This window comes from Vanacampus margaritifer, chromosome 16, assembly GCF_051991255.1.
Source record: "Vanacampus margaritifer isolate UIUO_Vmar chromosome 16, RoL_Vmar_1.0, whole genome shotgun sequence".
Taxonomy (NCBI): domain Eukaryota; kingdom Metazoa; phylum Chordata; class Actinopteri; order Syngnathiformes; family Syngnathidae; genus Vanacampus; species Vanacampus margaritifer.
In genome coordinates, this window is record NC_135447.1 from 7,872,078 (window position 1) to 7,898,437 (window position 26,360).

General features: G+C 37.9%; 1 protein-coding gene across 1 annotated transcript; it reads right to left on the reverse strand.

Annotated features, from left to right (window-relative positions):
- Positions 1–332: 332 nt before the first annotated feature.
- Positions 333–25,380, reverse strand: ophn1 (oligophrenin 1). The gene is made up of 24 exons (XM_077547620.1): positions 24,711–25,380; positions 22,386–22,481; positions 21,536–21,597; positions 21,057–21,128; positions 20,024–20,125; positions 19,842–19,952; positions 19,387–19,491; positions 17,740–17,869; positions 17,538–17,638; positions 17,356–17,447; positions 16,309–16,387; positions 13,400–13,433; positions 13,254–13,316; positions 12,287–12,361; positions 10,606–10,690; positions 10,300–10,358; positions 8,393–8,498; positions 8,142–8,301; positions 7,010–7,166; positions 5,327–5,593; positions 5,114–5,252; positions 2,292–2,342; positions 2,104–2,149; positions 333–1,997 (listed from the first exon to the last, which is right to left on the reverse strand). The coding sequence occupies exons 1-24, from the start codon at positions 24,862–24,864 to the stop codon at positions 1,986–1,988; spliced, it is 2,358 nt and encodes a 785-aa protein (XP_077403746.1). The 5' UTR covers positions 24,865–25,380; the 3' UTR covers positions 333–1,985.
- Between the last annotated feature and the right edge of the window lie 980 nt (positions 25,381–26,360).

Here is a 26,360-nt window from a genome sequence, read left to right on the forward strand (position 1 = left end):
TTAATCCCAAACCCGCTTTTATGACAGCATGGTGCACAAAAGTTGTTTTGGTTGTGACGTATTCCCTCATGCCTGCACAGAAGCCTGAACACGCATGCACATGTCCACGGCCGACTTAACGTTTCTACTGTTGACACAGAAACAATTAAAGGTGTCATTCCAAGACTTTGCATCCCTTGTTAAGAATAATGCCGTTATTTCTTTTACCTATTGAGCAATGTTCTAGTGAGGGGATAAAAATGAATGGGACACCACAGGGCAGATAAGCCCCCAACTTTTTCCACACCTTTGAAAAAAATTTTTTTTTGAGGGGGCTACACCAAGCAAAAGGCTTTTTTTTTGCATCCATATTTAATCGTCAGGTCACTTTGTCAACAACAGTTTCTTTGTGTTTATAAAACTTGCGAAGAACAAACATGTTAAGAGTCAAGCTGTTTACTGTCACAAACAATGCTGGCTGTCATACTACCGTTGGGACAATCTGTTTATTAGCAGGTTTTCTCGAGTAAAAAAAAAAAAAAAAAGGTGCTAATTTTAACACTAGGCACTTGTTTTGAAAGATATCAAAAAATCCATCCTGCAAAAGAAAGTCTTTTTTTTTTTTACTTTAAATCAAATTCAATATATACAATTTAGAAAGATTTGACATACCAAAAAAAAAAAACTAATACAACAGAGGCAACAGGCAGACCCCCCCCCCCCCCCAAACAACTATTCATTTTTCACATTTATCTTCTTTACAAAAGCAAAAGGAAACACGACAACTGCAATTTCCAGGTGGTGGGTAAAGAATAAAACTTGGCAGATAAAAATGTAACAAAGTCTTCACTGTAACAAAATTGGCTTAAAATATTTTGGAAGTGCCAACTTTTTTCTTTTCTTTTTTTTTAATACAAAAACTGACATAAAATACTTGTAACAGAAAATACTTGTAACATCAAAAATGTGTCAATACTATGCCCGATGTATGAGCAGAAATCAGTGGAAGTGGAAAACTCAGCCATTGATTTATTTTAACTACATCGTTAACTGCATAATGACATAAAAAAAAAAATTGTAAAAAAATTGTACACTTTGGCCATTCTTGTTGGATGTAAAATAAACACGTTTTTAACTCATTCACTGCCATTGACGGCTATAGACGTCAAAAATGCATTTGAACTATTTCTATTAGCTTAACATTTTTTCCCACTTTTGTTAACAAGAGTATGAAAACTTAAATTTTTTTTTTACTGTACATTTAGAACAGATATAAAATTTGTGATTAACCTGGAATTAACTAGTGAAGTCATGCGATTCAATTACGATTCAAAATTTTAAGTGTGTATGCCGGCTGACGCCCCTGATTTTTAATAATCTTTTTTAAATCGCGTCAGGCGATTAAAATTTTTTATTTTAATTAATTGCATGACTTCAATAGTTAACTCACGATTAATCACAAATTTTATATCTGTTCTAAATGTAAAACTTTTTTTCTTCTAGGTTTTCATACTCTTGTTAAGAAAAGTGGGGGAAAAAATGTTAAACTAATAGAAATATTTCAAATGAATTGTTGACGTTTATAGCCGTCAATGGCAGCGAATGAGTTAATTACAATTACAAATTTTAATCGCCTGTCGCCTCAATTTTTTTTTTTTAATGAATTTATGGCAGTGAATGAGTTAAACAGATAGACTGATTGAAACTAATAAATAATATTCTGATTAGCAAAGGTTACAAATGGATGAACTCAAACGTGTCCACATTAGAAGTAAGTTCCAACAACGTAACACAAAAAGCGAGAGGGACGTGAACTCCAAACATTGGAATGACATTCAAACAAAAGACGACGACGGCCTTGAACGCACATTCAAAAGTCACTTGGCGGCCCGCCTTTCAAACAAAGCGGAAATACTCATCCAGTTGCCGCGCCACTTTTAAATCCCCAATCACGGGGTTGGCCCGTTAACTGGCATCGCCAACTGCCGCTTCCCGAAACGCTCGCTTCAGCTTGGATTCTGACAGGAGACAACCACAACACGTTCAAGTATTCAAAAAAAAGGTAGGAAGGAGCGCCAGAGGTGAGGACTACGTTCAGCAAAAGATTCCGCTGGCAAATCTTACCTCTTTTTTCTCATTGCCTGCTGCTGCTGACTGGGAAGCTGGCGTACTAAATAAGAAAAAAAGAGACGTTAGGCAATGCAGACCGCCGCCGCCGTCCAATTGACTTCATTTACACTGCACTATAAGTGCACATTCCAAAGCAGCAATTGATTGGTGCCATTTAAAAAATATATATATTTTTTACGTACCTGCTACCTTTTCTCGAGGCATTCTCGAAAAATTTTGCTTTTGAAGCAACACTAGGGGAAAAAAAAGTAACAATATAATTTTTTTTTTTTAAAGGAACATGCATAATAGTCTCTAGCTAATGAAGGCAACCAATATCGTCCTCCATTTAAGTAAATGGCCTGTCTTTTTTAATCTTTTTTTTTTTAAGTTTGTATGTGGGTGAGTATGTGAATGTGCATGTGCGCGTGCGTGAGTGTACTCATTTCACTCGTCATTTTGAGCAAAGACGACGAGGCACTCTCGTCTGTACATTGTGGGGCTAGTTGAAGAGTTTGTCCTTTTTAGGCATGAGAAGTTCAAGACATCGTGCGCAGCTGTGCACTTTCTAATATGCTGGGGGATGTCTGTTCGCTCGTCATGTGAATACTTTTGAACAAAAACACAATTTTAAAGAAATGTTTTTTCCCCCCCCCAATAAATCAATTATGACGACCATCATTGTTGATGATTCCCTCCCCTAATTTTGACTGGTTGCGCATTGTCCTCCTATGACCGTGAAGTCTTCTCAACCCGATCGGTCAAAGCAGATGGTCGCCACACAAATAGCCATCTTGTTTCTCAAAAAAACAAGTGCCTTGAGTTGATTTTATTTTGTGAGGCCTCATAAAACCAGAAATACGCAGTCCTAGACGAACACATGAACAATGAACGTATCCCACCGGACATCATTTTCACCAGGCACCTTATTTTAGACCAGACTGCGTTTATGACTTATTTAAAAAAAAAAGACTAAGACTAAGAATAAGTGATTTATTTTTCTCATCTTAAAAATGATTAGTAATTTGCCTGTTTTGCCTTTAGTTATGTTTTCATTCTGGAGAATAATGGAACAGTAAATTTCCACTTTGTCCAAATAATCTGCCTACCATAAATGTTATTCTCAAGTTCCAAAAACAAGGTAAAGAAAAGTAACTTTGTAATCTGTTACTTTTTAAAGCAAGTAATCTGTCACGTAACAGTTACTTTTTAAAGAAAGTAATCTTTTTAAAAGCAAGCAATCATTAAAGTAAGGACTTTTTCAAGGTAACTGTCAACACGCACACACAAAATTCCTTTTAAGATGTTTTTAACAGCTTGATTCGAGATTTATGCTGACTATAATAAAAAAAAAATCATAGAACAGAAGAATGTAGGGCTGGACATTATGGCCTTAAAAAAAATGAAATGTTAAAAAAAAAATGTCCTCCCTCATTCATATATAGAAGCAAATGACACCGGCATTTTCAAGAACAACTTTTTCCTTTCCCTCTTGGAAGATCTAAACACGATTTGAAAAAAAAAAAAATTCCACCCCAGCATTAACTTGTATCGATTTTCTCTCGGGAACAAAAATGTCCCTTTTGTCAAAGCACAATCCTAAATAAATTTGCATCATAAAATGAGCCGTCAAACTGAATGGTTTAACTGCTTCTTATGTCTGCTCTCTCACGCTTTTGACTTGTACATGAGAGGCATGGCGACCTCTGCAAAATATTTGCGGCTTGGAAACACATACCTCAGGTCAAAAGTTTACAACATGACGATAAATAATCAATATAAATGGGCACCATTTCTTTGGCAAAGTTGAGCGCCATTTACTCTTGATTGCCTTCCACTGGGCTCCTTTGTCACGCGGAAAACAATGTGAAAATGATTCTCCTCATGGGATATAAATGTGTTAGTGACTTTTTGGGGGGGGGGCGGGAAAGTCCCAAAATACAGCATTGGCAACAATGACCGCACGGCTATGTTGTTAGTGTAAGCATGCAAGGATGCATTTCGATCATTATTATTATTTTTATGTCCTAGCTTGCCAAGCTCTAGCACGGGGGTCTGCAACCTGCGGCTCTGGAGCCACATGTGGCTCTTTAATAAATAAAGTAGGTTTTATTAAATGTATTTTTTTAGATAAAATATTTAAATGAATTAATGGTTAAATAAAAAATGAATGTTAATGTTAAACATTTTTAAGTTGTCAGAAAAAGGGAAATGAAAAAGGTTTTAAAGTTACATAAAAATGACCAAAAACAAAAGTGGAAAGGCAAAAAATTACCATAAAATGTATTCGGAATTGCCCCCCCCCCAAAAAAAAAAAAATCTGAAATTTTTATTTAAAAATAGGTAGTAAAGAAAAAAATTGCCAAAAATGTCAGAAAATTTATAGAAAAAAAGGCAAAAGAAAATTACCATAATATGTCCATAAAATTGCTAAAAATGTCAGAAAAAAGGCAAAAAAAATAGCCATAAAATATCCAAAAAAGGAAGAGAGAAAGAAAATTACCATATGTCCATAAAATTGCCAAAAATGTCAGAAAATTGATAGCAAAAAATAGCCAGAAAATGTCAAAAAAGGAAGAAAATTACCATATGTCCATAAAATTGCCAAAAATGTCAGAAAACTGATAGCAATAAATAGCCAGAAAAAAGTTTGAAAAAAAAGCCAGAAAATGTCCAAAAAAGGGAGAGAGAGAGAGGAAGAAAATTATCATATGTCCATAAAATTGCCAAAAATGTCAGAAATTTTACAGAACAGAAAAGTCTAAAAAGTATGAACAAATTAAGTATGAAAAAAAAAAATTGGAAGACAAAATATAGAAGCAAATTGAATTTTCTTTTATAGTGCAGCTCTAATTAGCTATTGGGCCCTCAACACATTTGACTAACACTAACTGTTTTCTTCATCACAATGTTCAAATGTTTTGCAGCTCCAGACAGATTTAAAAAAAAGTATTTTTTTGGCCGGCCTAAAATGGCTCTTTTGACAGCAAAGGTTGCTGACCCCTGCCCTAGCAGAAGGACTTACTAGGACGCGGCGGATCCATCGTTGCTGGCTGCACTCTGTAGCTTGAAAGAAGGTTGCCTGGAGGGCGGCTCGGGAGGCCTACCCGGGGGTCTGCAAATGGGGGGCATTCTGCCTGCTCTGCTCAGACCATCACAATCACCTGGAAAGCATTAGAAACAATCCCATGTAAAGCTTTTGAGTGTTTGCCGAAGATGACTTGTTGGCAAACGGTACCTTTAGGAAGAGGTCTCCTGCCCGGGAATGACGACACTCGACTCACGGGGACTCCGGGCTCTCCATTCGCCAGTAAAGACGACTCCGGCCTTTCTACTTTGTTGCTATCAAAGTCCGCCTTGCTGGTTGCTGCTCTGTAGTGCGGCGCTTGCTTGCGAGGAGGTTCTCGAGGAACGAGCGGAGCACAGATTGAAGATTTGGTCCTCTGCAGGGGAACGGGGCTCGCAGAGAAGTCGCCTTCCACCGCTGAGTCGCTACTCTGGCCATCTGTTACACATGACAGTAAATATCGTCATAAAGTCTTTACGGGATGCTCAACTTCAAATGGCTATTAGAGGGTTGCAAAATTACAGGATCTTGAAAAATTTCCATGGGAATTTATGGGAATAAAAGGGTGTAAAGCAGGAATGTACAAAATTGAAAGTTGGCTCTTTGTTGGGAACTGAAATATGATTGGGGTAATATATTAAGAGTAGAATCCTGACTAAAACAACCACATTTCATGAACGCCTGAAAGGGTTTAGCAAAAATGCAGAGGTTAGCCTTGAGATGCTGGAGGGAAAATATTTATCTGCATGTTGAATGGGACTTTTTGGGATGGAGAAGGGGATTTTGGATTGGGAGGGGTGTCCTTTTTTTTCTTCTAATTTTGGACAGGGTTGCATCAAGGGAAGTAAGATTTAACTCAACATTCATGTTTTTGTAATAAGAGGATCATTTTAAACTTTATAAACACTGATATAGCTGTTGAAATGCCATTCTTTTGAATTAGATTACTTTTTATTAACACGTGCCCGTGCCAAAAAATTTGTGTTGCTCCTATACCAGTATCGGGAGAAGCCCCGGTGGTATCGGCATCGGCAAGTACTAACAAGAAACATGCCGATAAAGAAATGACTAAAAGTGAAAATAAAAATGGATATAAAAAATATATATTTTGAAAATTAAATCCCCAAAAATAAATCTAAATGGAAATAAAAACAAATTGATTAATTTTAATTTTTGAATGATATTTTTTATATTTGTTTTTATTTTCACTTTTTGTCACTCATTTATTTTTAATTTTGGCAGTTTTGGTCCATACTGCCAGGACGAAAAGGTTATTCAAATGAGGGGGCGGTCCTAGCTGTGTCTTGGGTTGGACGGAACCCTCATTTGAATAATATTTCGTCCTGGCAGTTTTCGGCTATTTTTTTCGGCTCCGTATACAAAACGGAAAAGAAAATACATCCCTTCGAAACAATCAACGTATGCTTAAATAAGATATCTTTCCAAATTCCCCACTTTATTTACGGTGGTGGTTTAGCGCAGCTAAGACGCATCGGGAGGACAATTTGCAGGTGCGCCAAGTATCGCCGCCAAAGTGAACGAGATTTTACAGAACCACCCACTTAACAAGAGGTTTAAATGGACGGAAAATTACACGATTTGGACTAAAACACTGAGGAAAATTGTTTACAATAAAGATGTAAAAGAAAGTAATAACTGTATTCAACAGACAGACTAAATACACATTTTGTGCCCCATGAGGGTGCATCAACAAAATGACCCCCACAAAAGTGTGTTTTGTTGCAGCTCTTCTAGAAATGTGTCCAAACATTACAAAGTAATGACATGACGGCATAATGATAATGATGAAGATGATGATGCTGATGCTGATGATGATAGCAGGGTGGTAATTACTCTCAGTGTGCTGCGGCTGGAGGAAGTGCTCGTGGCTCAGAGGCGGGTAAAGACGAGGCGGCCGCTTGGAGATGGTGATGGGCTGCCGCTTTCTCGGGGTGATGCGCGGAGGAGGGATGGGCGGGGCGTTGCTGTCCTCCGGCATATGACTGAAAATCTGTGATCATGGTCAAACTTCCAGTGAGTAACTTCACGTTGCAGTAACACTTTCAAATGTGTAAAGCACATCGTTTTATCTTGCGCATTCATGTGGAGGGCAAGCCAAAATTATTGTTTCACAATAATATGGTCTATGAAGCCCCATGAGTCTAAATACAACATTCTGATTAATATTGTGTTTGTGGAAAGTGAGTTCATCTGCTACATCCACCCGTTTGTATTCATGTCAGGGGGCGGCCATTTTGCCACTTGCTGATAGGTTGCTACTCGAGCCCTGAGCAACTGTGATGTCATTTTCAGTCGACAGCAAGTGGCAAAATGGCCGCCCCCTGAGATGGATTTTGCTGCTCAACTCATGTTCCACAAATGCGCTATTAATCAGAATGTTATGTTTACACATGTGGGTTGACTTCATCGTTAAATGCACTTTATATATATATATAAAAAAAAAAAAGCTACCTTGCCTCAATGCTAGAGCTAGTAGTCAATGGGAAGCATTTAGCCAGCGTGCTAACTGCTCCCCATTGCCACAATTTGCCATTTTTTTCTAAAAATGAATATCAGCTTCAAATATCGGTTATCTCCTGACTACTATTAGTATCGGCCATTAAAAAAGCATATCGGTCTATTATACTAACAGCGATGGCACAAAATATGCTAAAAGTGCTGCCGGGACAATTCTACTAGATCTTTTTAAGTCCAAGAATTGCACACACAAAAATAAAAAAAAACATTTTTTTGGCCGTTTTACAATCAGGAACTAGAAATTAGAAGTGCAATTTTAAGGAAAATGCTACATTGGCATATATAGATAATTCTTTCAAAATTATCTGTCATTATTTTTGGGGGGGGTGGAATTTTATGTGTCAAAAGTATTAGTGGCATCCATGTTTGTATCGGTAAAGAGTTGACTACTCGTACTGCTATCGATCTTATTCTAAAAATAAAAATGCATCTGTTGAAAAATGCGTACCTTTTTGTATTCCTCGATGAGAATCTCCACAACAATATTTTGGAATTTGATGTCCAACATGGCGGCCACCGTCTCCTCCTTCGCTCTCATCAGTGTGGGTCCAAAGATGACGGCCATGTTTGAAGGAGTCATAAGGTTGTCTTTGCTGTGACTGCACACACTGGTGATGAAGATAACACTTTCTGAGTGTAAAATTAACTGTGACATCTCTCATATTAGTATGTGGGAGGACAAAATGTGCCGGCACTCACACAACCAAGTGTTTAAGAAGCATTTCCAGCATCTCCCGATTTCTCTCAGGTAATTTGTAGGTAAGGGAGTGAATCTCGCTCAGTCGCAAGTCCAGACTGTCTGATTCTAATTAAAACAAAAAGATATGGACGCCAGGAAGAGAAGTCAGCGTTACAGAATGCATACAATATTAGGCCGACTTGTTAAAGCAAACAGAACAAGTTGAATGGTGCATCCAATAGAGCTGCTACTGAAACGAATTGTGTAAAACTGTGGGGCGTCTATAAAACGCAAAAGAAATAACATTACAACCAATAAAACAAGGTTGAGTTCATCTGAGGAAGAGTCTTTTGAAGGAAACCAAAACCATCCTTTGTCTTGAGGATCTCCCAGTGGGACATCCGGCAAGAATGAAAGACTTCTGCTATTAAACTGCGTTTTACGATGTTGACTAACTTGACTCAGATTTCCTTTTCCCCTCTTAAACTAATCAGCTGTCCTGCAGCTGAACTTCCAGCCAGTGCTCCATTTCTATCCAACTGTGGATAACACAATGGGTACAAAAGGGTTTTCTTATATTTTCATCGACAAAATGCATACCATACATGCTGTATTGTATATCTCCCCCCCATCTGTGGTCACGACAGCAAGTCACTCACATTTGACACTGGATGCCCTTTACTCCCATTTATTTGGGCTTGGGAGAAGACCAATTGGTTATTGGGGTAATGGCCAGGAATCAAAGCCACGCCATCTGCATGAAAGTAGTAAAAATGCTCCCATATTACGACGCCAATGCTACTTTATCAGCCTGACATATATAATACTCTGCACTTCCTGAGCGTGCAGTGTGTCAGACAAGAGTTCTTCAAAAAAAATAAAAATAAGTCCACGAGTGCTTGTTTCTTACTTTTTATTAGGGCTGTGAGAAAAAGTCAACCAAGCCGGATATAAATAGGTCGACTGAAAATGTCTGCCTCGAAGCTCGAACCTTTTTTGCGGACACACGCAATGGACAGGAAGTTATTGAGCTCACTGTAGCTAACCCAGTTAGCTCCAGTCGTTTGTTGAAGCATCATCGGTGACACTATTACATGCATAATGTAGATATGATGTATGTGTGAACTAAATGGTAGTTAGTGTTTGTTTACCTTAAATGGTAAGCACTAGCATGCTAACACTAATCACGTTTGCTAACTGAATTGAATGCTAACGTACTAATACTAACGTACTAATGCTAACCGCGATTGCTAACTGTTTAGCATAGGCTAATTTTATTGCTGTTTAATAATGCTCATACACAGAAGATAACAGTGATATTCACTCAATTCTACTTATAGTTATAATGATGTATGTGTGAACCAAATGGTGGTTGGTGTTTGTTTACTGTAAATAGTCATCGCTAGTGTCCTAATGCTAATCGTGATTGCCATCCATTTAGCATAGGCTAAGACAATAAATAATTAGCCGTTATTAGTTTTTAGTAGTCCACTCCATTCAACTCACGCTTAACTTTAGTGGATTAACCAAAAAAATGGGAAATTTGGGACAATGAGGCACTATATAGCTATAGCAGGTGGTAATGGAAGAAAACATTTAGCTGCCCCCACTTTGCAGCTAAAACAGCTTCCACTCTTTGCTCTAAAAGTTGAGTTCCTCAACACAAAACTCATCCAAATCTGCCTTGATGGCGCTTGCTTCGCGAACTGCGGGATTGAAACAGCATTCTCTCAAGTGTTAACAAATTGGAAGCAGAGAATTCTCCAAAATGTCTTGGAAAGATGACGTTTCAAGGGGAGAACAAGGGGGGCAAAGCGAAAAAGTGTTTGATAAATTAACTTCTATTCATATTGCGTAAGAGTAGTTACGATCATAAACCCAATTCCCTTGGTCTTAAGAACTAGGCTGGTCCCAAAATGTGCCTTACTTGCAGCTAACACAAGGTCTCGGTGTAGATCGTAGGTCATCAGCGGCTCAGACAGACTTCTGCGAACAAATAAAAGCACTCGTAAAACACTAGAGCGCAATGCGTTGACATTAACTGCACGGCAAAGCGCAGCACTCGGTGGTTTACTACCACAGTTAAAAACAGTCAGGGAAGCACATGCATAGATCCAGAACCGCACAAGTACACATTAGGTCAAAATAATAAATAAAAAAATAAATAAATAAATATATATATATTCTTTTTTTTTTGGTATAGTTACATAGCTACATGTACGTACTCACACACCTTAAATAGAACTTCATTGCACTGGTGATAGTTTTAATGTCCCAGTCGCCACAATGCAGGTCCACATCCCCTGAGTTTATAGGACCTGCAAAGCAGTACAAAGCAGCAGATGAAGTGTTACAAAAGCTAATGATGTGCTACACTAGATATAACACTACCTAGTGTCATGGACAGATATTTTGTCAAAGTAAGAAAAGTGTAAGTGTGAACAACTGTGATTATCGCTTGTAGATTTTGTCTGTTTATTACGGGCGATAAGTGCCCCCATAAATTCATCCTCTACTATCCCAAATTTGGGCATAGTCTTTCATTCTTGTGAATTATAAAGACATTTAATGTGTAAAATCTACTCAACTAATTTGACTGTTTAATTTCAGATGTTGTTATTTTTAAAATTGCGCCCCCTTGTGATCTGATGGATAAGCCGCACCTTTGTATTCGCCGCAGGGTCGAATGCAACCAAAAAAAAAAAGTAGCGGGGGGCTTATAGTCCAGAAATTATTGACATACATAAAATAAACAACATTAGGTACACCTGCACTATCCAATGACAAGAGTTGGATTAAGTTTGAAGACTGGAATGAAACTTTGTACAAGGGGTCCTTGGTTAATGAGCTCTGTTCTAATGTAACTCAAAAATGTACTCTAGTTTCCTTCCACACTCTAAAAATAGTTGTGTCAAAAATATTCCAACTATGGGTAAAAAATGGACTGATCCTCTACTTGGGGTCAATTTGACCCAACTTTCTGGCTTGTTTTATACAAAATTACCTTTATTTTTTGGGGACCCAAGTAAAGAACCTGACTAATATTTATGAGTTGTTTTACACTAAAAGACCCAACTTTGAGTCAAGACATGGGTCTTTTAGTGTAAAACAACTCATACATATTAGTCAGATCCTTTACTTGGGTCAAAAATTTGGGTCATTTTGTAAAAAAAAAACAAGCCAGAAAGTTGGGTCAAATTGACATATTAAGTGGATTGGTCAATTTTTGATCCATAATTGGGTTACTTTTGACCCAACTGTTTTTAGAGTGCACATTCCAAAAACATTGCTGCTTCGGTTAATTGAAGACTAAATCAAGAGGGTCAAACTCATTTTATCGCTGGCCTCATCGTGTTTATGGTTACCCTCAGAATGCCGTTATGACTGTGAAACCATGTCAGGGTTTCCATATAGTCATCATATTAAGAGTGTTTTTTTTGTGTGTCCGCAGGAGAATTCAAACCTTCAGTTATTGCCTCCCCAATAATAAAAAGGTTTTTGTTCACCTTTTTAAATAGCAAGCATCTCCTTCCCCCCCCCCCGCATTTTATTCTTACATACGTGTTATGAATCAATTCAATAATCTGATTAATCGACGCTCAACATCGACTTTTTTTTTTTCCCTGAGAGAATGCCAACCACTTAGGCACTAAACACCAGATGCTTGGCCCCCCCAAAAAATGCACATGAGCAGATGAAATAGCACTGCCACACATGCATCACATCTGCTTCTCCATTACTTCGCAAAGTGCAATTTGTCGAAGCAGTGCCCCGCAGAACTTGTGCACCGTGAGCCGGTGGCTAAAACTCCACTCATGACAGAATCTGCGGAACCGTTTGTCTCGAGCAGTCGGACGCGCGAGGTGCGCAAGTGTGAATGGGCGTCCGATCAGGTTCACTTGCTCATTTCTTACCAAAGAAGGCAATTAGAAGTTTCTGCACTTGGATGTTGCTGCCAACTGTTCGGTAAACACCCTCTTGTGTGACTCCTGCAAAATGAGGGGTGAGAAAAAGTTTGGTCTGACAAAAAGAGAAATGGAAATGTACCACATGCTTCTCCACGGAGTGCTTAGATAGACAGACAGATGGTCTTCCTCATTTAGGAATGTGTCATTTTATTTACTTAGTCTGGTCTCAAACAAAGGGGCATGCTAAATTCCTATAAAATGATTAATCTGAAAACATATGTGACTTATTGATCTGCTTTCAAATGCATATAAATTATTTACTTAAGTGAACACAATAACAGCAGCTCGGTGACTTAGCGGTTTGCACATCTGCCTCACAGTTCTGAGTGATGTTCAAGGGTTTGAATCTCACTTCGGGCCTTTCTGTTTTGCGTTCTGCACATATTCACGGAGTACTTTGGCCTCCGAGTTTAGTTTATTAAAAGGACAGTGTGCAGTAACATTCAAAAAGATGGCCGCACCAGATTTAGCATAATGCGAGTTTCCATCTGTAGTCCCCATAAAATAAAATAAAACAAAGCAAATTAAAATTACATACAAACAGCATACCAAATACATAGTGCTGTATCATCAAATTACAAGTCTTACAAAACACGCATGTTAGATGAACCGATGACTGTATTTATTGCCCACAGGTGGCTAGCCAATGCATCGCGGCAGTGAAGACGCTGCACATGTACGCCCCCTGGCTGTGATCAGCAGTAGGAGCTCTGCGGTGATCATTCATTGCTTTGCATACATTCATCACTCCTAACTGAAATCATCACAGTGATGGTGTTGTTATTAAGAATGACACAAATATGAGTCTCTCTACTAACACAACAACAGGCTTGCGAAGACAGGGTATAAAAAAAAAAAAACATAATTTGACATTGTCCATCAATCCATGATCCACAATCGCAATACTCCTCACCTTTTTCTTCCACAAAGTTGATGCACTTCCGCACAAACTTGAATCCAATTTCATTGAGTTCCACTGTCAAATCAAATGCGCAGGTTAGTCAACTCTGAAAATTCTTTACCACTGCCCACTCAGCGTAATAATAATAGCCCACTTACTTTCTGCTTGCTTGTGAATTGGGGAGTGATATATCTGGAATGGGAAAAATGACAGAATAATTAAAAGATGAGAGCAAAACTGTGAAATTATGAAACAATGGAAAGCTTTTTTTTTGTTAGAGCTACTTGTTTACACATTGTCAATACATGAATAAGAAGAATAATGATGATCGATATATATTTTTTTTTTTATGGTTGACATGGGCGGCGGCTAAAGTGACGCTTGATTACACCGTGTTGTGAGCTGAAAAACAACTCCATTATTAGTCAGATGTCATTCGCCACTTTGGCAAAGAAAATGACTGATTCTCACTGCTGATGATTATCAATAAGGTTTCACCATTCTGATGTGCTGTGCTACTTCAGTTAAGTTTACTAATTAACATGGAAATTAAGAATCTCTTACTACAAGAGCATCCTGGCCATGACTCACAGTAATAAAAAAACACAACACAAACTTAACAAATGTATTAGACCAGCAACCTTTCCTGTCAAAAGAGACAGGTTAGGCCAAATAAATCACAAAAAAAATCTGTACTGAGGGCCCAAGAGCTCAATAGAGCTGCAACATAACAAAAAATATGAAGCATCCAATACATTCATTTTTCATCTTCTGTTTTTTTTCATACATTTTATGCTTTTCCGTCAAATTTCTGATTTTTTTTGCAATTTTATGGATATACTACTATTCCTTTTTAAAACATTTTTTCTGCCTTTTTTGCTATAAATTTTCTGACATTTTTGACAATTTTATGGGCATTTTATGGTCATTTGGGGGATTTTCTTCTCTAGTTTTTTGACATTTTAGGCTTACCTTTTTCCTTTTTCTAATTTTTTTTAATTCTCTGACATTTGTGGCAATTTCATCGACATTTTATGGTAATTTTCCACTTTTCCTCTCCCTTTTTGGACATTTTACGGTCACTTTTTGGATATGCAGGTATTTTCAAAAACGTTTTCGTCTGCCCTTCATCTCTCTTTTTGTGATAATTTAAAAGATTTGACTTGAATATTTGACCAGAATTGACTTTTTTAAGTGACAAAATTTGAGAGCAGGCTCGCTGTATTTCTCAGAAATACCAGAAATTAATCAAGTATAATATACTCAACCATTAAAAAAATATATGTTCTATTCAGCATGATTCGACATCTTAATTGAGGTAGTAACAATAATAATCATTTATGGATTCATTATATTTTTGTAATCAAAATAAATGAATAAAAGGTAAGCATTGCACTCAGGCACTGTAAAACTGCAGGACAACACAATATTAGAATGAAAACTCGTCAAAAGTAACACGCAAACGAAGCAACTGAGATAGAATTGTCAATTAACGTTCCACAAAGGTCATTCTATGACAACTATGCAAACTTATTTAACTTTTTTGTACTGCTGCAATTCTAACTGTAAAACTCACGATTGGAGTGAATATTTAGGGAAGTTGCACAGGAAAAGGGCACCCAAAAACGTGTCTTTTTTTCTTCTGCCCATCTCGTGACAATATCTGTTTACTTGTCTACAGCTCGGAGGATCCCACCACTATTGTGAGTTTTTACATTTGTCACATCAAATACAGGAATCAAACACTCGATTTGTTTCCACTTAAGAGATATAAAAAGTCCCATTGTGTGACTTGGTCTATGTTTTAGGACTTTTAAGAGAAAACAGGTGTCATTCTGACACACAATTAAATTTGAAAGTATACCACACGCTTTATTCTGGCTTGCAAATTGTTATTTTTGCCTGATCACCTTACTGAACTAATTAGTTAACTAAGAAGCTAACTAAGAAGCCATGATTACCCCACAAATGAAGAAGTACCACGAAAAGTCACTTAATTTTTCCATCCCAGAGTTGATTGAAGCAATTTTGTGACACATACAATTTGCTGTAAATTCTAAAATACATAATTGACGTGACGACTGCTTTAGCAATGATAGAATTTGGGGAGGGTTTAACATGTGCCAAGTTACTCCCTTATCAAATCAATTTTTACACTTTTTACAATTTTACAGTACTTTTGCAAATCAATGGCTTCATTTGAGAAGCAACTTTCTAACTTTGAGGGTATTATTAAACAATAAAAATGAGAAATTGTTTTTCTTTTTTCTGGAATAAATATTTTTTGTTTCTTAAATTCTTGTGTATACCAGCAAACTTTATTTTGTTGTCTAGAAGTAAAGCTAAATTTTATTTTTTTTTAAAGGCTTGGCTTTAAATACATTTTATAAAATAAACTTTATTAAAAAAATATTCCTTTATTTATTTGATGTACTGCATATGTAGCTACAAAATAATTTAAAGCAGAAAAAAATCCTGAACTATTTTCAGTTGAACTATTAAAAGGCATGTAATGACAAGTCTGCTCTATATTATTTATTTGGTTGTTACTAAGATAACTATGAGATAATTTTTTCAAAAATCATTTCCAGTTTAATACATTTTATAGAAACTTTATTTGGACGTACGCCGCCATTGTTATTTACGTCGTAACATTATTACATTACAGTCAGGGTTCCTTTTAATTTTTTTCTGCTAAACTAATTTAAAGCGAAACAACACGGTCAAAAAATGCCCCCACACACAAAAAAATATGAATATGTGCCCTCGTAAGCTGGCGTCCGTTAAGCTGAACGTAAATTGTGGCCTACAGCAGCTCTTTGTAATTGTTCTCATTTTGTATTTCTGTGTTTAATTGTTTGCACTATTGTATAAATATATAAGTCAAGGTATCACTGTATTTATACTGTATATAAAAAAAGAGCTTCCACACAGACTGGAAGAAGACATTGTCGGCAGGAGACTCACTTGTCTGCCCGCTTCACCTCCTATTTTATTTACTCTGGAGTCCAGTTCTACCAAATATCTCTTGGAGGAATAATCGGAGATGAGAGAAACGTCAACTCACAGGCTCTTTTCCGTCCATGGCTTCCATCCACAACTTCCTGTCTTCCTCCGAAAGAGCCTGGAACGTGACGGGCGTGTTTCTATGGAAACAGTCACAAATGCCATTAAAGAGGGGAAGGTTGCAATGAAATGATTCAGTTAGAGAAATCATTGATCGACTATGATAACGTTTAGCACTTGGACCTGGATCATGTCAATATTTTAAATATGACGTGAATGCAACGTTGATTTAACCATTATTGTAATAGTGGAAAAAGAGCACAGAGTGATGCAAATCAAATCAAAACGGGTCCGTCTCATATTTTCTGCTACAGTAGCAACAAAACAACACTTAAAAATGACGCGTGTAGCTTTATCAATAAATCAACTCAAGCAACTGTCTTTGTTTGGCCAATTTCACTAATCACACAACTGTTGATCTAAATATATGTTCAACAGTGACATATTATAATTTAATTTATTTTAATATTAATATTATACATTATATATAACATAATATAACCATTAATTAATTAATATAATAAAAAACATATTTATTTCAATGTAATTTAACTGTTACACAATATAACAAAAATGTATTCAAATTAAATAAAATGTCATTCTGTTCTTTTTCTGGCCAGATACTGAATGAAAAGATACAAGAAGCTGCTTTAGAGTGGGAGCCGCCAGAGTGAGTTTCACTGCAAAAGACAGTACTGCCACCTGCAGTCTATCAGACAAGCTGAGACCTCATCATGTTGTTAACAGGACTCTAATTAGTTGCTCAACATTACAGAACACTCACAAAGCCCTCCATGCGTCATTCAGCAGTCATTTAAACATTGAAAAACGCCCGCACGACAAGCAGGCGTCTCCATGTGTTTAGAATGCATTTTGTCATCAATAAATATGAGCTTGTCGCGTTGGTCTCCCATCTGTTTGCGACGCTTCGGGAATGTTCGGGCTACGGTCTATTTCGCCCTCGCTCGCCGTCCTTGGAAAGCAACCTGTTCACTTCACCCGTCACCCGTTTACCCCGCCAGGTTCGTCTCAAATTTGCTTCACTAACCTCTCATTAACTTCCACGTCAAAACAAAAGCGCTTGTCTATAGAATCCGTCTTCCGGCGGACGCAAGACTTCAGGGTCAGCTGCGTGGGTCCCTGAAGGGAATAATAGTTAGAATATTACACATTACAGTTTTTTATTTTTTTTTATTTCAAATATATAGTAAGGATGCCTTTTTGTGACACCTGCTTAGTGGTGGGTTTCTGTTCACAAGGAACCATGACCAGCAATCTTCCCTCTGTGTGATACTTGCAGTAGTATTTGACCCACGTCACACCCAGGGCCCCTGTTGGGATGGAAACAAAACAAGGCGCACCTCAAACCCAACGTGCAAGAGAGGTAATTTAAAACAAGCTTGTACAAGTATCTCACGCCTGCTCCACTTACACTTCTCCTGACAATACAGATAGCCCGCCATAGGCAGCCAACTGGGCCTTTTGCAGATCTGCGAGGAGTGTTTCATTCGCTTCATGAGGTCCTCCATCTCCTCTCGAGTGCTCTCGTAGTGGTTCCTCGTCTGCGGGCACAACCGCACAACGCTTGGTGGGCTTCGGATTAAGGCTGAATTTGCATTTTAAGTCTTCAATTTGTGTTTAGTGGCTCTATCAGATCTATTTTTAAGTTAGCCATGTATCCCTGATATCACTGCATTCAATGAACAAGTAGTAAACTGCCTTTTTTATAACCTTTAACCCCAGTAGGGTCACATGTGAGCTGGAACCAAAACGCAAAAAAAAAAAAAAAAGTTGGGTCAAAAGTAACCAAAATCGGGCTAAAAAAATTTTAACGATCAATTATTATTTTGAGCAATTTGACCCCCCCAAAAATGGAAGTGAATTGGTATAAAATGTTGTCATTGTCTGTCACAAGTATAGAGCAACGAATTTCACTTAACAGTTGCAACCTGTTTAAAAAAAAAAAAAAAAAAAGACCAACATGGGAGGACAGAATGAGAAGCCTGCCAGGTCAGCAAACAGTGCCCCGATTTTCTTAGATTAAAAAGAAAAACATAAATAAGGGGAGAACTACCCCAAACTATGCTTCCATAAGAGAGGGGCAGAGTATGGGTTTGGGGAAGAAGAAAAAAACTCAAACAAAATAAATACATTAATGTAATGAAGAATGAAATAATTAATAAATAATGTAACAAACTACAACTTGAATACTTGCGTGTTTGGAAGTGCAGTAGTGGGGTGTTTTGTTTTACACATCAACCCAGAAAGTTGGGTCAAGTTGACCCAAGTAGTGGATCAGTCCATTTTTTACCCAAATTGAGTTAATTTTTACGCAATTTAGAATAATTGGTAGAGTAGCTTATTCCGTTTGACTGTCATGCTTGCCACATTATGCCCCTTTACAATCACCCTTCATTGACTGGCGACCAATCAGCAACCCAGAAAGTTGGGTCAAAATGACCCAAATAGTGGATTGGTCCATTTTTGACCCAAATTGGGTTGATTTTCACGCAATTTAGAGTAATTGGTAGGGTAGTGGTTTATTCAGTTTGACTGTCATGCAGCTTGCAACATTATGCCCCTTTACTGTCATCGTTTATTGACTCGCAACCAATCAACAACCCAGAAAGTTGGGCCAAAATGACCCAAGTAGTGGATTGGTCCATTTTGACCCAAATTAAAGGGTTTTTTAAATATTTTTTTTACACAATTGTTTAGAGTAATTGGTCTTGTGGTGGTTTACTCAGATTGGCGGTCATGCAGCTTGCCGCATTATGCCCCTTTACTGTCATCCTTTATTGACCCGCGACCAATCAACAACCCAGAAAGTTGGGTCAAAATGACCCAAATAGTGTATTGGTTTATTTTTGACCCGAACTGGGTTATTTTTTTACTCAACAGTTTTTACTGTATATCCCGGCTGACTTTGGGTGAGGGGCTGGGTACATACACCCTGATTTAATCGCCAGCCAGTCGCAGTAAATATCTTTTAGTAATGTCAGGTTACAATTGACAATGCCTATCCGATCTGTTTGCCAACGGTGCAATAAGATATGTTTCGTTTCAAGACAAGACTTACATTCTGCAGGCTGAGCTGCAGCTCCTGCTTGTAGGGCATGAAGTCCTGCGTCATCTCCACCGTTAGGTTGTTGAGGGTCAAAACACTGTGGAGAAACGCCAGGACCTGCGCAAACAAAACCCACAATATAACATTTGTCACTGAAGGATGTTTGTCATTGCTCTGTAATTCACCCACATATTTTTTTTTTTACACTTTATAAAGTAAATATGAAGCAATCTTCTTTTTGTAGCTCTTATAGCTTCCATTCTTCAGCTAGATTCTGGTCTAGTTCATCTCAGTAAGAAGCAGTTGGCCAAAGTGTCACGGTAAGAATACGAAATAAATTTAGAGGAAGCAACGTCTAATAATTAAATAATTGATTAAGAGGTATTGTCAATCATGTGTGTACATCATTCCAAGTGTGTGTGTGTGTGTGTGTGTGTGTGTGTGTGTGTGTGTGTGTGACGACTTACAGGCTCCACCACGTCAAACTTCTTCCTGTCTTGGACCTGATGGATCTGGTACACATACTCCACGGACGACTCGTAGAAGTTGACTTGCTCTTTGCACAAGATGTCATCGGCCTGTGTGGTGGGAAAAGACAAATGAAGCCACACGAAAAAAAGGTCGCTCTCACTCCCACAAGGTCACAAACTTCTTGAAGTTGACTCTCCTTCTTCTTTGCGGAAAGATTCAGGTGCTTGTCCAGCTGCGAGTAGTATTTTTCACCCTCCTTCTCAAATTTTTTCCTCTTTTCCTGCAGAACACAGAAGTATTACACATCAGATGATTGTTCTTCATTTTTTTATATTATTATTGATGTTGGTCATTTGCATTAACAAGTAACATTTTTGCACATTTTAGATTTAGAATATTAACACTAGCATTTTTTGTTTACTAAGATATTTATGATTCTAGCTGCTTCGTGTCAATCTGAGGTTGATTTATTTCGCATGTGCAAAGGTCTGTGACACCAAACTGCCTCAGAGTTGATTACTTCTATGTAGAAAATGTGTCCAAAACATTTTGTCTTCAGCTATAAATACCCTCTAGCTGATCATTTCCAATACGATACTTGATGACATACCATGTATTCAAAATGAATGGGTTTCTAAGCCCAAAACTATGTGGACCCAGTGACTATTTCTGTCACCAGATGTGATTAATCATAATAATATCCTGCTGAGATGATCTAACGTAGGTAAATGCCTTTAAACTGTGACATATGCCTCATTACACCTGATAAAAGTGTACAGAGGGAATCAGTAGAAGGAGGGGGGGGGGATCACCAATACTAATGAAAGCATAGGTGACAAGGATATAAATCAAAGCAAATTGCCTAGCAGGTCCCATTTGGGTAATAATTTGTGCAAGTCATATAAAAAGGGGTGTTAAATTACCAAAAAGCCTGAGTGAATTTGAAAAGAATGCTTATTAGATGGGCTGATATCCACTTTAAAAGAGCACATTAAAACAAAGTTTTACTCTTTTCACAATAAAGGTTAAGTAGGGAAATCTATGTGAGTATTTTTTTTTTTTCATGTTGTTGCCGCACACTTCCTCATAATAAATAAGTGAGGAAGTCGCTCGTGGCATCCTGTTTGTCATGAGGATGGATTGTACGCATGCTGTGTAAGCATTCGACTTCAAGCCCAATGTGACGCAGCAGAAGACAACACAATGCTTACTTTTGTTAAACCTATTTGCTCCTTTCTGAACTTCTCCAGGGGCTTGATGAGCAGATCTGACGCATTCTGAACCTGGACAGTGAAAACAGGGAACACGTATGACTGCAATCCTAAAATGAAACACAGTGTTGCTTAGTAACGCTTTGGAAATACGATTTCCAAACAATTGTGTTGTGCGCACGTTTGTTTTTTGTTTTTTAAGTACGGCTTAGCACCGGCAAGTTTAAAATTACTGTTTGTCACAGACAAGCTAGTCTAACAGGATCGGCGTGTAGTTGTAGCTTATCATAAAAATACCATAGCATGACAAGTGCAAAGGAAAACATTCAGTAGCCAAGGAGTTTATCAGACCTATAAAAAAAAAAAAAAGGGGAAACATGCAATAAAAACAATTCAAATGCATGATAATGTGTTTGTCCTGATAACTAACAAAGCTCCAATAGGATGCAGCGTGCGCGTGGAGGAAGATGATAACCCACCAGCATCATCCTGTCATGCTCCGCTTCCTGCAAGAGTCCCGCAAACTCCTGGAACGATTGAGCTGGGGATGAAAGGCCCGCACACGACTTAGGAAACGCGCTCAAAAAAAGACACATTAAAAACACAACCTAAATTATGTAACATTCTAAATAAAGTGGTTAGTTTATAGTGGTTTGTTTGCTCCATGGGAGTCAAAAACATTAGGCACAGCTATCACTATGATGCACTGCTGTTCTACAAGAATAACATATTTTGTTACATAAACTTTTCCTCCAATTTTTGGGACAATAATATGTTCTATGCAGCCCTACTAGTCTAAACATGGTGGTTAATACTGCTTTAGTGGAATATGACTCAAGCAGCAAAATCCAGCCATTTTTATCCATCTCAGGGGGCGGCCATTTTGTCACTTGCTGTCGACTGAAGATGACATCAATATTGCTAAGGTCTCACGTAACAACCAATTACAGCGCAGCTTCAGAAAACAGGTGAGCTCTGATTGGTTGTTGCCTGAGCCCTAGGCAACATTGATGTTATCTTTAGTCGACAGCAAGTGACAAAATGGCCGCCTCCTGAGATGGATAAAAAAACGGCTGGATTTTGCTGCTTAACTCATATTCCACAAATGTAATATTAATCAGAATGTCATGTTTAGACTAGTGAGGTCACATATAACATATTATCGTCAAGAAATGTTTAAGGTTGACTTCCGCAGGAGGGCAACCAATACACAAGTACTCATACCTTGAAATAAGCATTCCAATACCTGGTATCGGTACTCAACCATTCTACAGTGAATATCAATGGGGCGATCTTAAAGGCACCTTACGGTGATATTGACTAACGTACCAATGTTAATCTCATCGTCAGTCAAGGAGTCACCAATGAAGTCGAACTGGAACACACTGAGAGTCTGGGAAAGCTTCTGCACAGCCAGAGAATAACCTATGAAAACATACATAAAGCCTTTAAAAGAATATCCATCATTTTTTATAGCATTTGTCTTCATTAGGATCATATGTGTAATATAATTTTAATTTAATGTAATAGGTACACCCTGGACTGTTTGCCAACCAATTGTAGGGCAGGGCACATATATTTACATTCACGTTGCTACTTTAAAAAATATATATATGTATATATTTGGATCTTCTTTCTGCTGCCAAGCATGGCTGACAGCAGTACAAAACATTCTGTAATTCAACTTTGAGACCAACATTTACAAACTTGTTGGAGGAGTTGAGTGACATGTTGTTTGGGTACATTGCGATCAAATGTTTAGTGCAAGACAGTCTTGAATCTCAGTCAGACAAACTGCTCCACAAATTCTCATTACAGTAGATGATAATCAACGTTTGTTCAATCATTGCATAATATTTTTTATACATTTTGTTTGGATCCAATTGGGGGGGGGGGGGGTGGGGGGGGAGTTCCCATTGAGTTCTATGTTGCCTTTTTGTCTTGGTAGGAAAGACAGCAGGAGCCAGTACATGGTCAGTATTATCCCCCCGACGTCTGGCTTTCATTATCTACACAAACTTAGGTCTGTTAAATAAATCCTGCAAGACAGTTTTGGCCTTGGGATACAGTAGCATACTCGAAATCATCCCTTGAATCTCCTGTACTCTTATTTGTATTCCCTGTGTGTGTCTAATTTCTTCTTCTTCATCTTTTTTTTTAATTCTTTTTCAGTGAAGAAAATGCATCAGTTGCAGCTCAAGGACAGTTGTGAGCACTAAGATAAACATTAACATTGGTGCATTCAACAAAAAGACATTCAGTTTATGCCCAGAAGTGTGCCAACTGCCAACACTAACAACAATGCCGCCATTTGTTTGCCAGGGCTACAAAATGGGAGCTTGGCAAGTAAAACAAAACAAATAGTGTGTCCCCAGGAGGGGGTGCCACGTTAACCCAAATGCAGCCATGTACTGTAAGTTTGCGGATGTGGTCTTCACGGTAAACTGGATTTGATCCGCTCTCGCAGAGTGGGAAAGCAACATCTGTGTATACTGGATATCAACAGTGGAAGGACTCGGACTTAGTCGACAATTTTAGGACTTGGAATTTGACTAAAACTTATGAAAGAGGCCACTAGAATTTTCTTGGTATTCGTGAAAATCAACTTGAACTACAAGGACTTGACAATTTGCGCCTATTTAAATGTGAAAATCTGCATTTTCAATATAGAACAGCATTTGTTTTATTTATTCATTTCTAAAGAAAAGTATTTTTTCTGCACAGTCACGATGAGTACAAATCGGGTAATTTTCTCCACACTATACTATGATGCAGATAGCACCTCATGAAGCATCGAGGGGGGAGCTCCAAGACGAATTTGGATTCAACTATTATGTTTTGATAAAATCAGGAAGTCAATTCAATATCAATATTTATCTAACAATTGTGACAAAAACATTGTAGAAGATGCAAATAAAATGCATCGTAATCCCCAGCCATGCATATTAATAAGTGTATAAATGTGTGTGGATCACTATAGACGTGTTCTGCTAGTCAACCGTTTGCTCTGAACAAACAATCAGATCTGGCCCTGTGAGGATGTATTTTAAATGTTATTAGTTAGAGAAACAGTCCCGTTAATCATAGAGTTACAATGGGCCTCTACTGATTGTGAAGGCCATGAGTAGATTAAATATGCATGGCAGCAACAGAGAGGCTGAAATCTGATTGGGCAAAGAAGAAAGCAATCTAATCAACGTAAATTATTAAAAGCAGTGCAGCCCAGAGAAAAAATTCAAAACAAAGACGAGACTCCTTAGAATAAAATTAATTCATACAATTTAATGGGGGGATATTCATGCTTGTTAAAATAGGTCAACTCGGCAGAAAGGTTTTGTGTACTATACTTTGACCACCACCACAGGTTGTGACTGAGTAAGACTGTATGATTCAATTTGACTAGTGAGGAGTCGACTTGACTTGCTTGTTTGTTTGTTTTGCTGTAACTTTCTTGAATCTTGAACGTTAAGACTTGAGATTTGAGGAATCCACAAATGTGCAAGTCATAAATGTACTCCCACCTCTGCCAGTAGGTGTTTTGTTGCTGTCATTAGGGAGCACTGGAGCACCTCCAAAATGTCTTCCCCACCATAACAACGCATCTTACAACTGCATGAAATGTGCAAAATTAAAAATAGAGTATAAGGTGCTTACCTTTGATTGCGTTAATCACATTGTTGCCATCTTTTATCAACTCTTTAAGGAATTTGCTAGTTCTGTCCAGCTCTAGTTCGTAGCACTTGAGCGTCTCCCTAAAGTCAGGACTGTCCGAGTAGCAGTCGCTAAACTCCAAAGGAGGATGCCCCATCTTGTTTGTGGTCTCTCGAGCAATAAAACCGATGATGGGGACAGTCGGTGAGTTTGGTTTCCACGCAGCTCTCAGCTCGCCTACTACTTACTGCGCGCCGCTCATTGCAGCGGAGCTCGAGCAACCATGTTGGCCGTGGGAGCCTGCAATGGCCGCTGGTCACTTACGAAGCCGAAGTGGAGGAAAACAGACGGACGGTGTGGATTCCCTCCTCGCCTTTCCGTGATTGTCAGCCTTTTCCCGGGGGTTAATTACGCGAATTTTTGTCCCCTAGCCACTTTTCCCGTGTTGTGATGTCGTGTTCACAAGAGCGGCTAATTTCATTTCGGACACGTCCCATTCCGAAATATGTTGCATTTTCATGAGTCAAGTTTGGCAATATTGTCTATCATACGTTATAGCAAAACTCTTTTACAGTCCTTTCAACATATAATCTTACACTCAAACGGAAAGTGGAATCTTGGTGGTGTGTCATTTGTATCTTAAGGCAAATTAATAGTACAAGCCTGCCTCGAAGCAAAATGGAACGCTACCAATCAAGCCCACGACTGAAAAAAAACAAAAACATTTTTACACACCCAGGAGGTTCTTAAAGGGGCCGCTACAAAATGGCAAGCTAATAGCCAACCACTATAATTTAACAACTACAATAGGTTCAGACTTTTGCGACGAACAAAATTAAACTGTTTTACTGTAGTCATTTGTTTCTCTGGTTAATTAAAATTCATCATTTGTAAATAATACAAGTGCTGTTAGTAAATGAATGCAAAATGATTTTTAGAGGGGTTATTTTGGTTGAAAATTAAAGTAAATAAAGCTAAATTACCAAAGTACTTGCAATTAACGATCACAAATCTTACAGAAAAAAAATATTACTTTTTGTTGTTGTTGTTATTGTTTAAGCGTTTAACTTCCTAATCATTGTCATACACACACACACACAATTTTTTTTAAATTTGCATACTACTTAACTCTTTGAATATTTGTACAATTTACTCTGACTCGGGGCAAGTGGTTTCTCTAAGATGGCGAATGTGTTGTGTCTTGTGCCAAACCACAAAAGTCTCTAATGTGGAAAAAAAAAGATGGTATCGTTAGCTAATCTAGCAATTTTTGTTTTGCTGGTGAATGACCCATTGTAAATTTAGTCCTGTTTCTCCTGTCAGAAATTAGTTGGCAGCAAAGCTGTCCAGGGATTGGTGTGAATAACAGTAGGCTTTACCTCCAAACAACAACTCCAAACAACAACTGTCTGAAGCAATTCTTGCATCTTCAAACGTGACACAGAAAGAAACTATCCATGGATGGATTTAAACTTTTGATTGGAACATTAATTTCAATGTTGTATGCATACCGCTAGTGGGACAATAGTTCCCTCTAGTGGTATGCAAAAGATTCACTGTAAAATTAGTATTCTAGCCAAAGTTAAATTTCCAAATTCATACTATTTGCATTCAGTTTTTGACTTGTGTGTTTTTAAACTTATATTTAACGAT

Excerpts from the sequence above, each read along its gene's own strand:
- ophn1 (XM_077547620.1), bottom strand. The coding sequence starts at position 24,864 with ATGGGGCATCCTCCTTTGGAGTTTAGCGACTGCTACTCGGACAGTCCT. Across the intron at positions 13,317-13,399 it reads AATTCACAAGCAAGCAGAAA|TGGAACTCAATGAAATTGGA; the intron begins GTAAGTGGGCTA and ends TTGATTTGACAG. Across the intron at positions 2,343-5,113 it reads GATGGATCCGCCGCGTCCTA|TGTTGCTTCAAAAGCAAAAT; the intron begins GTAAGTCCTTCT and ends TTTTTCCCCTAG.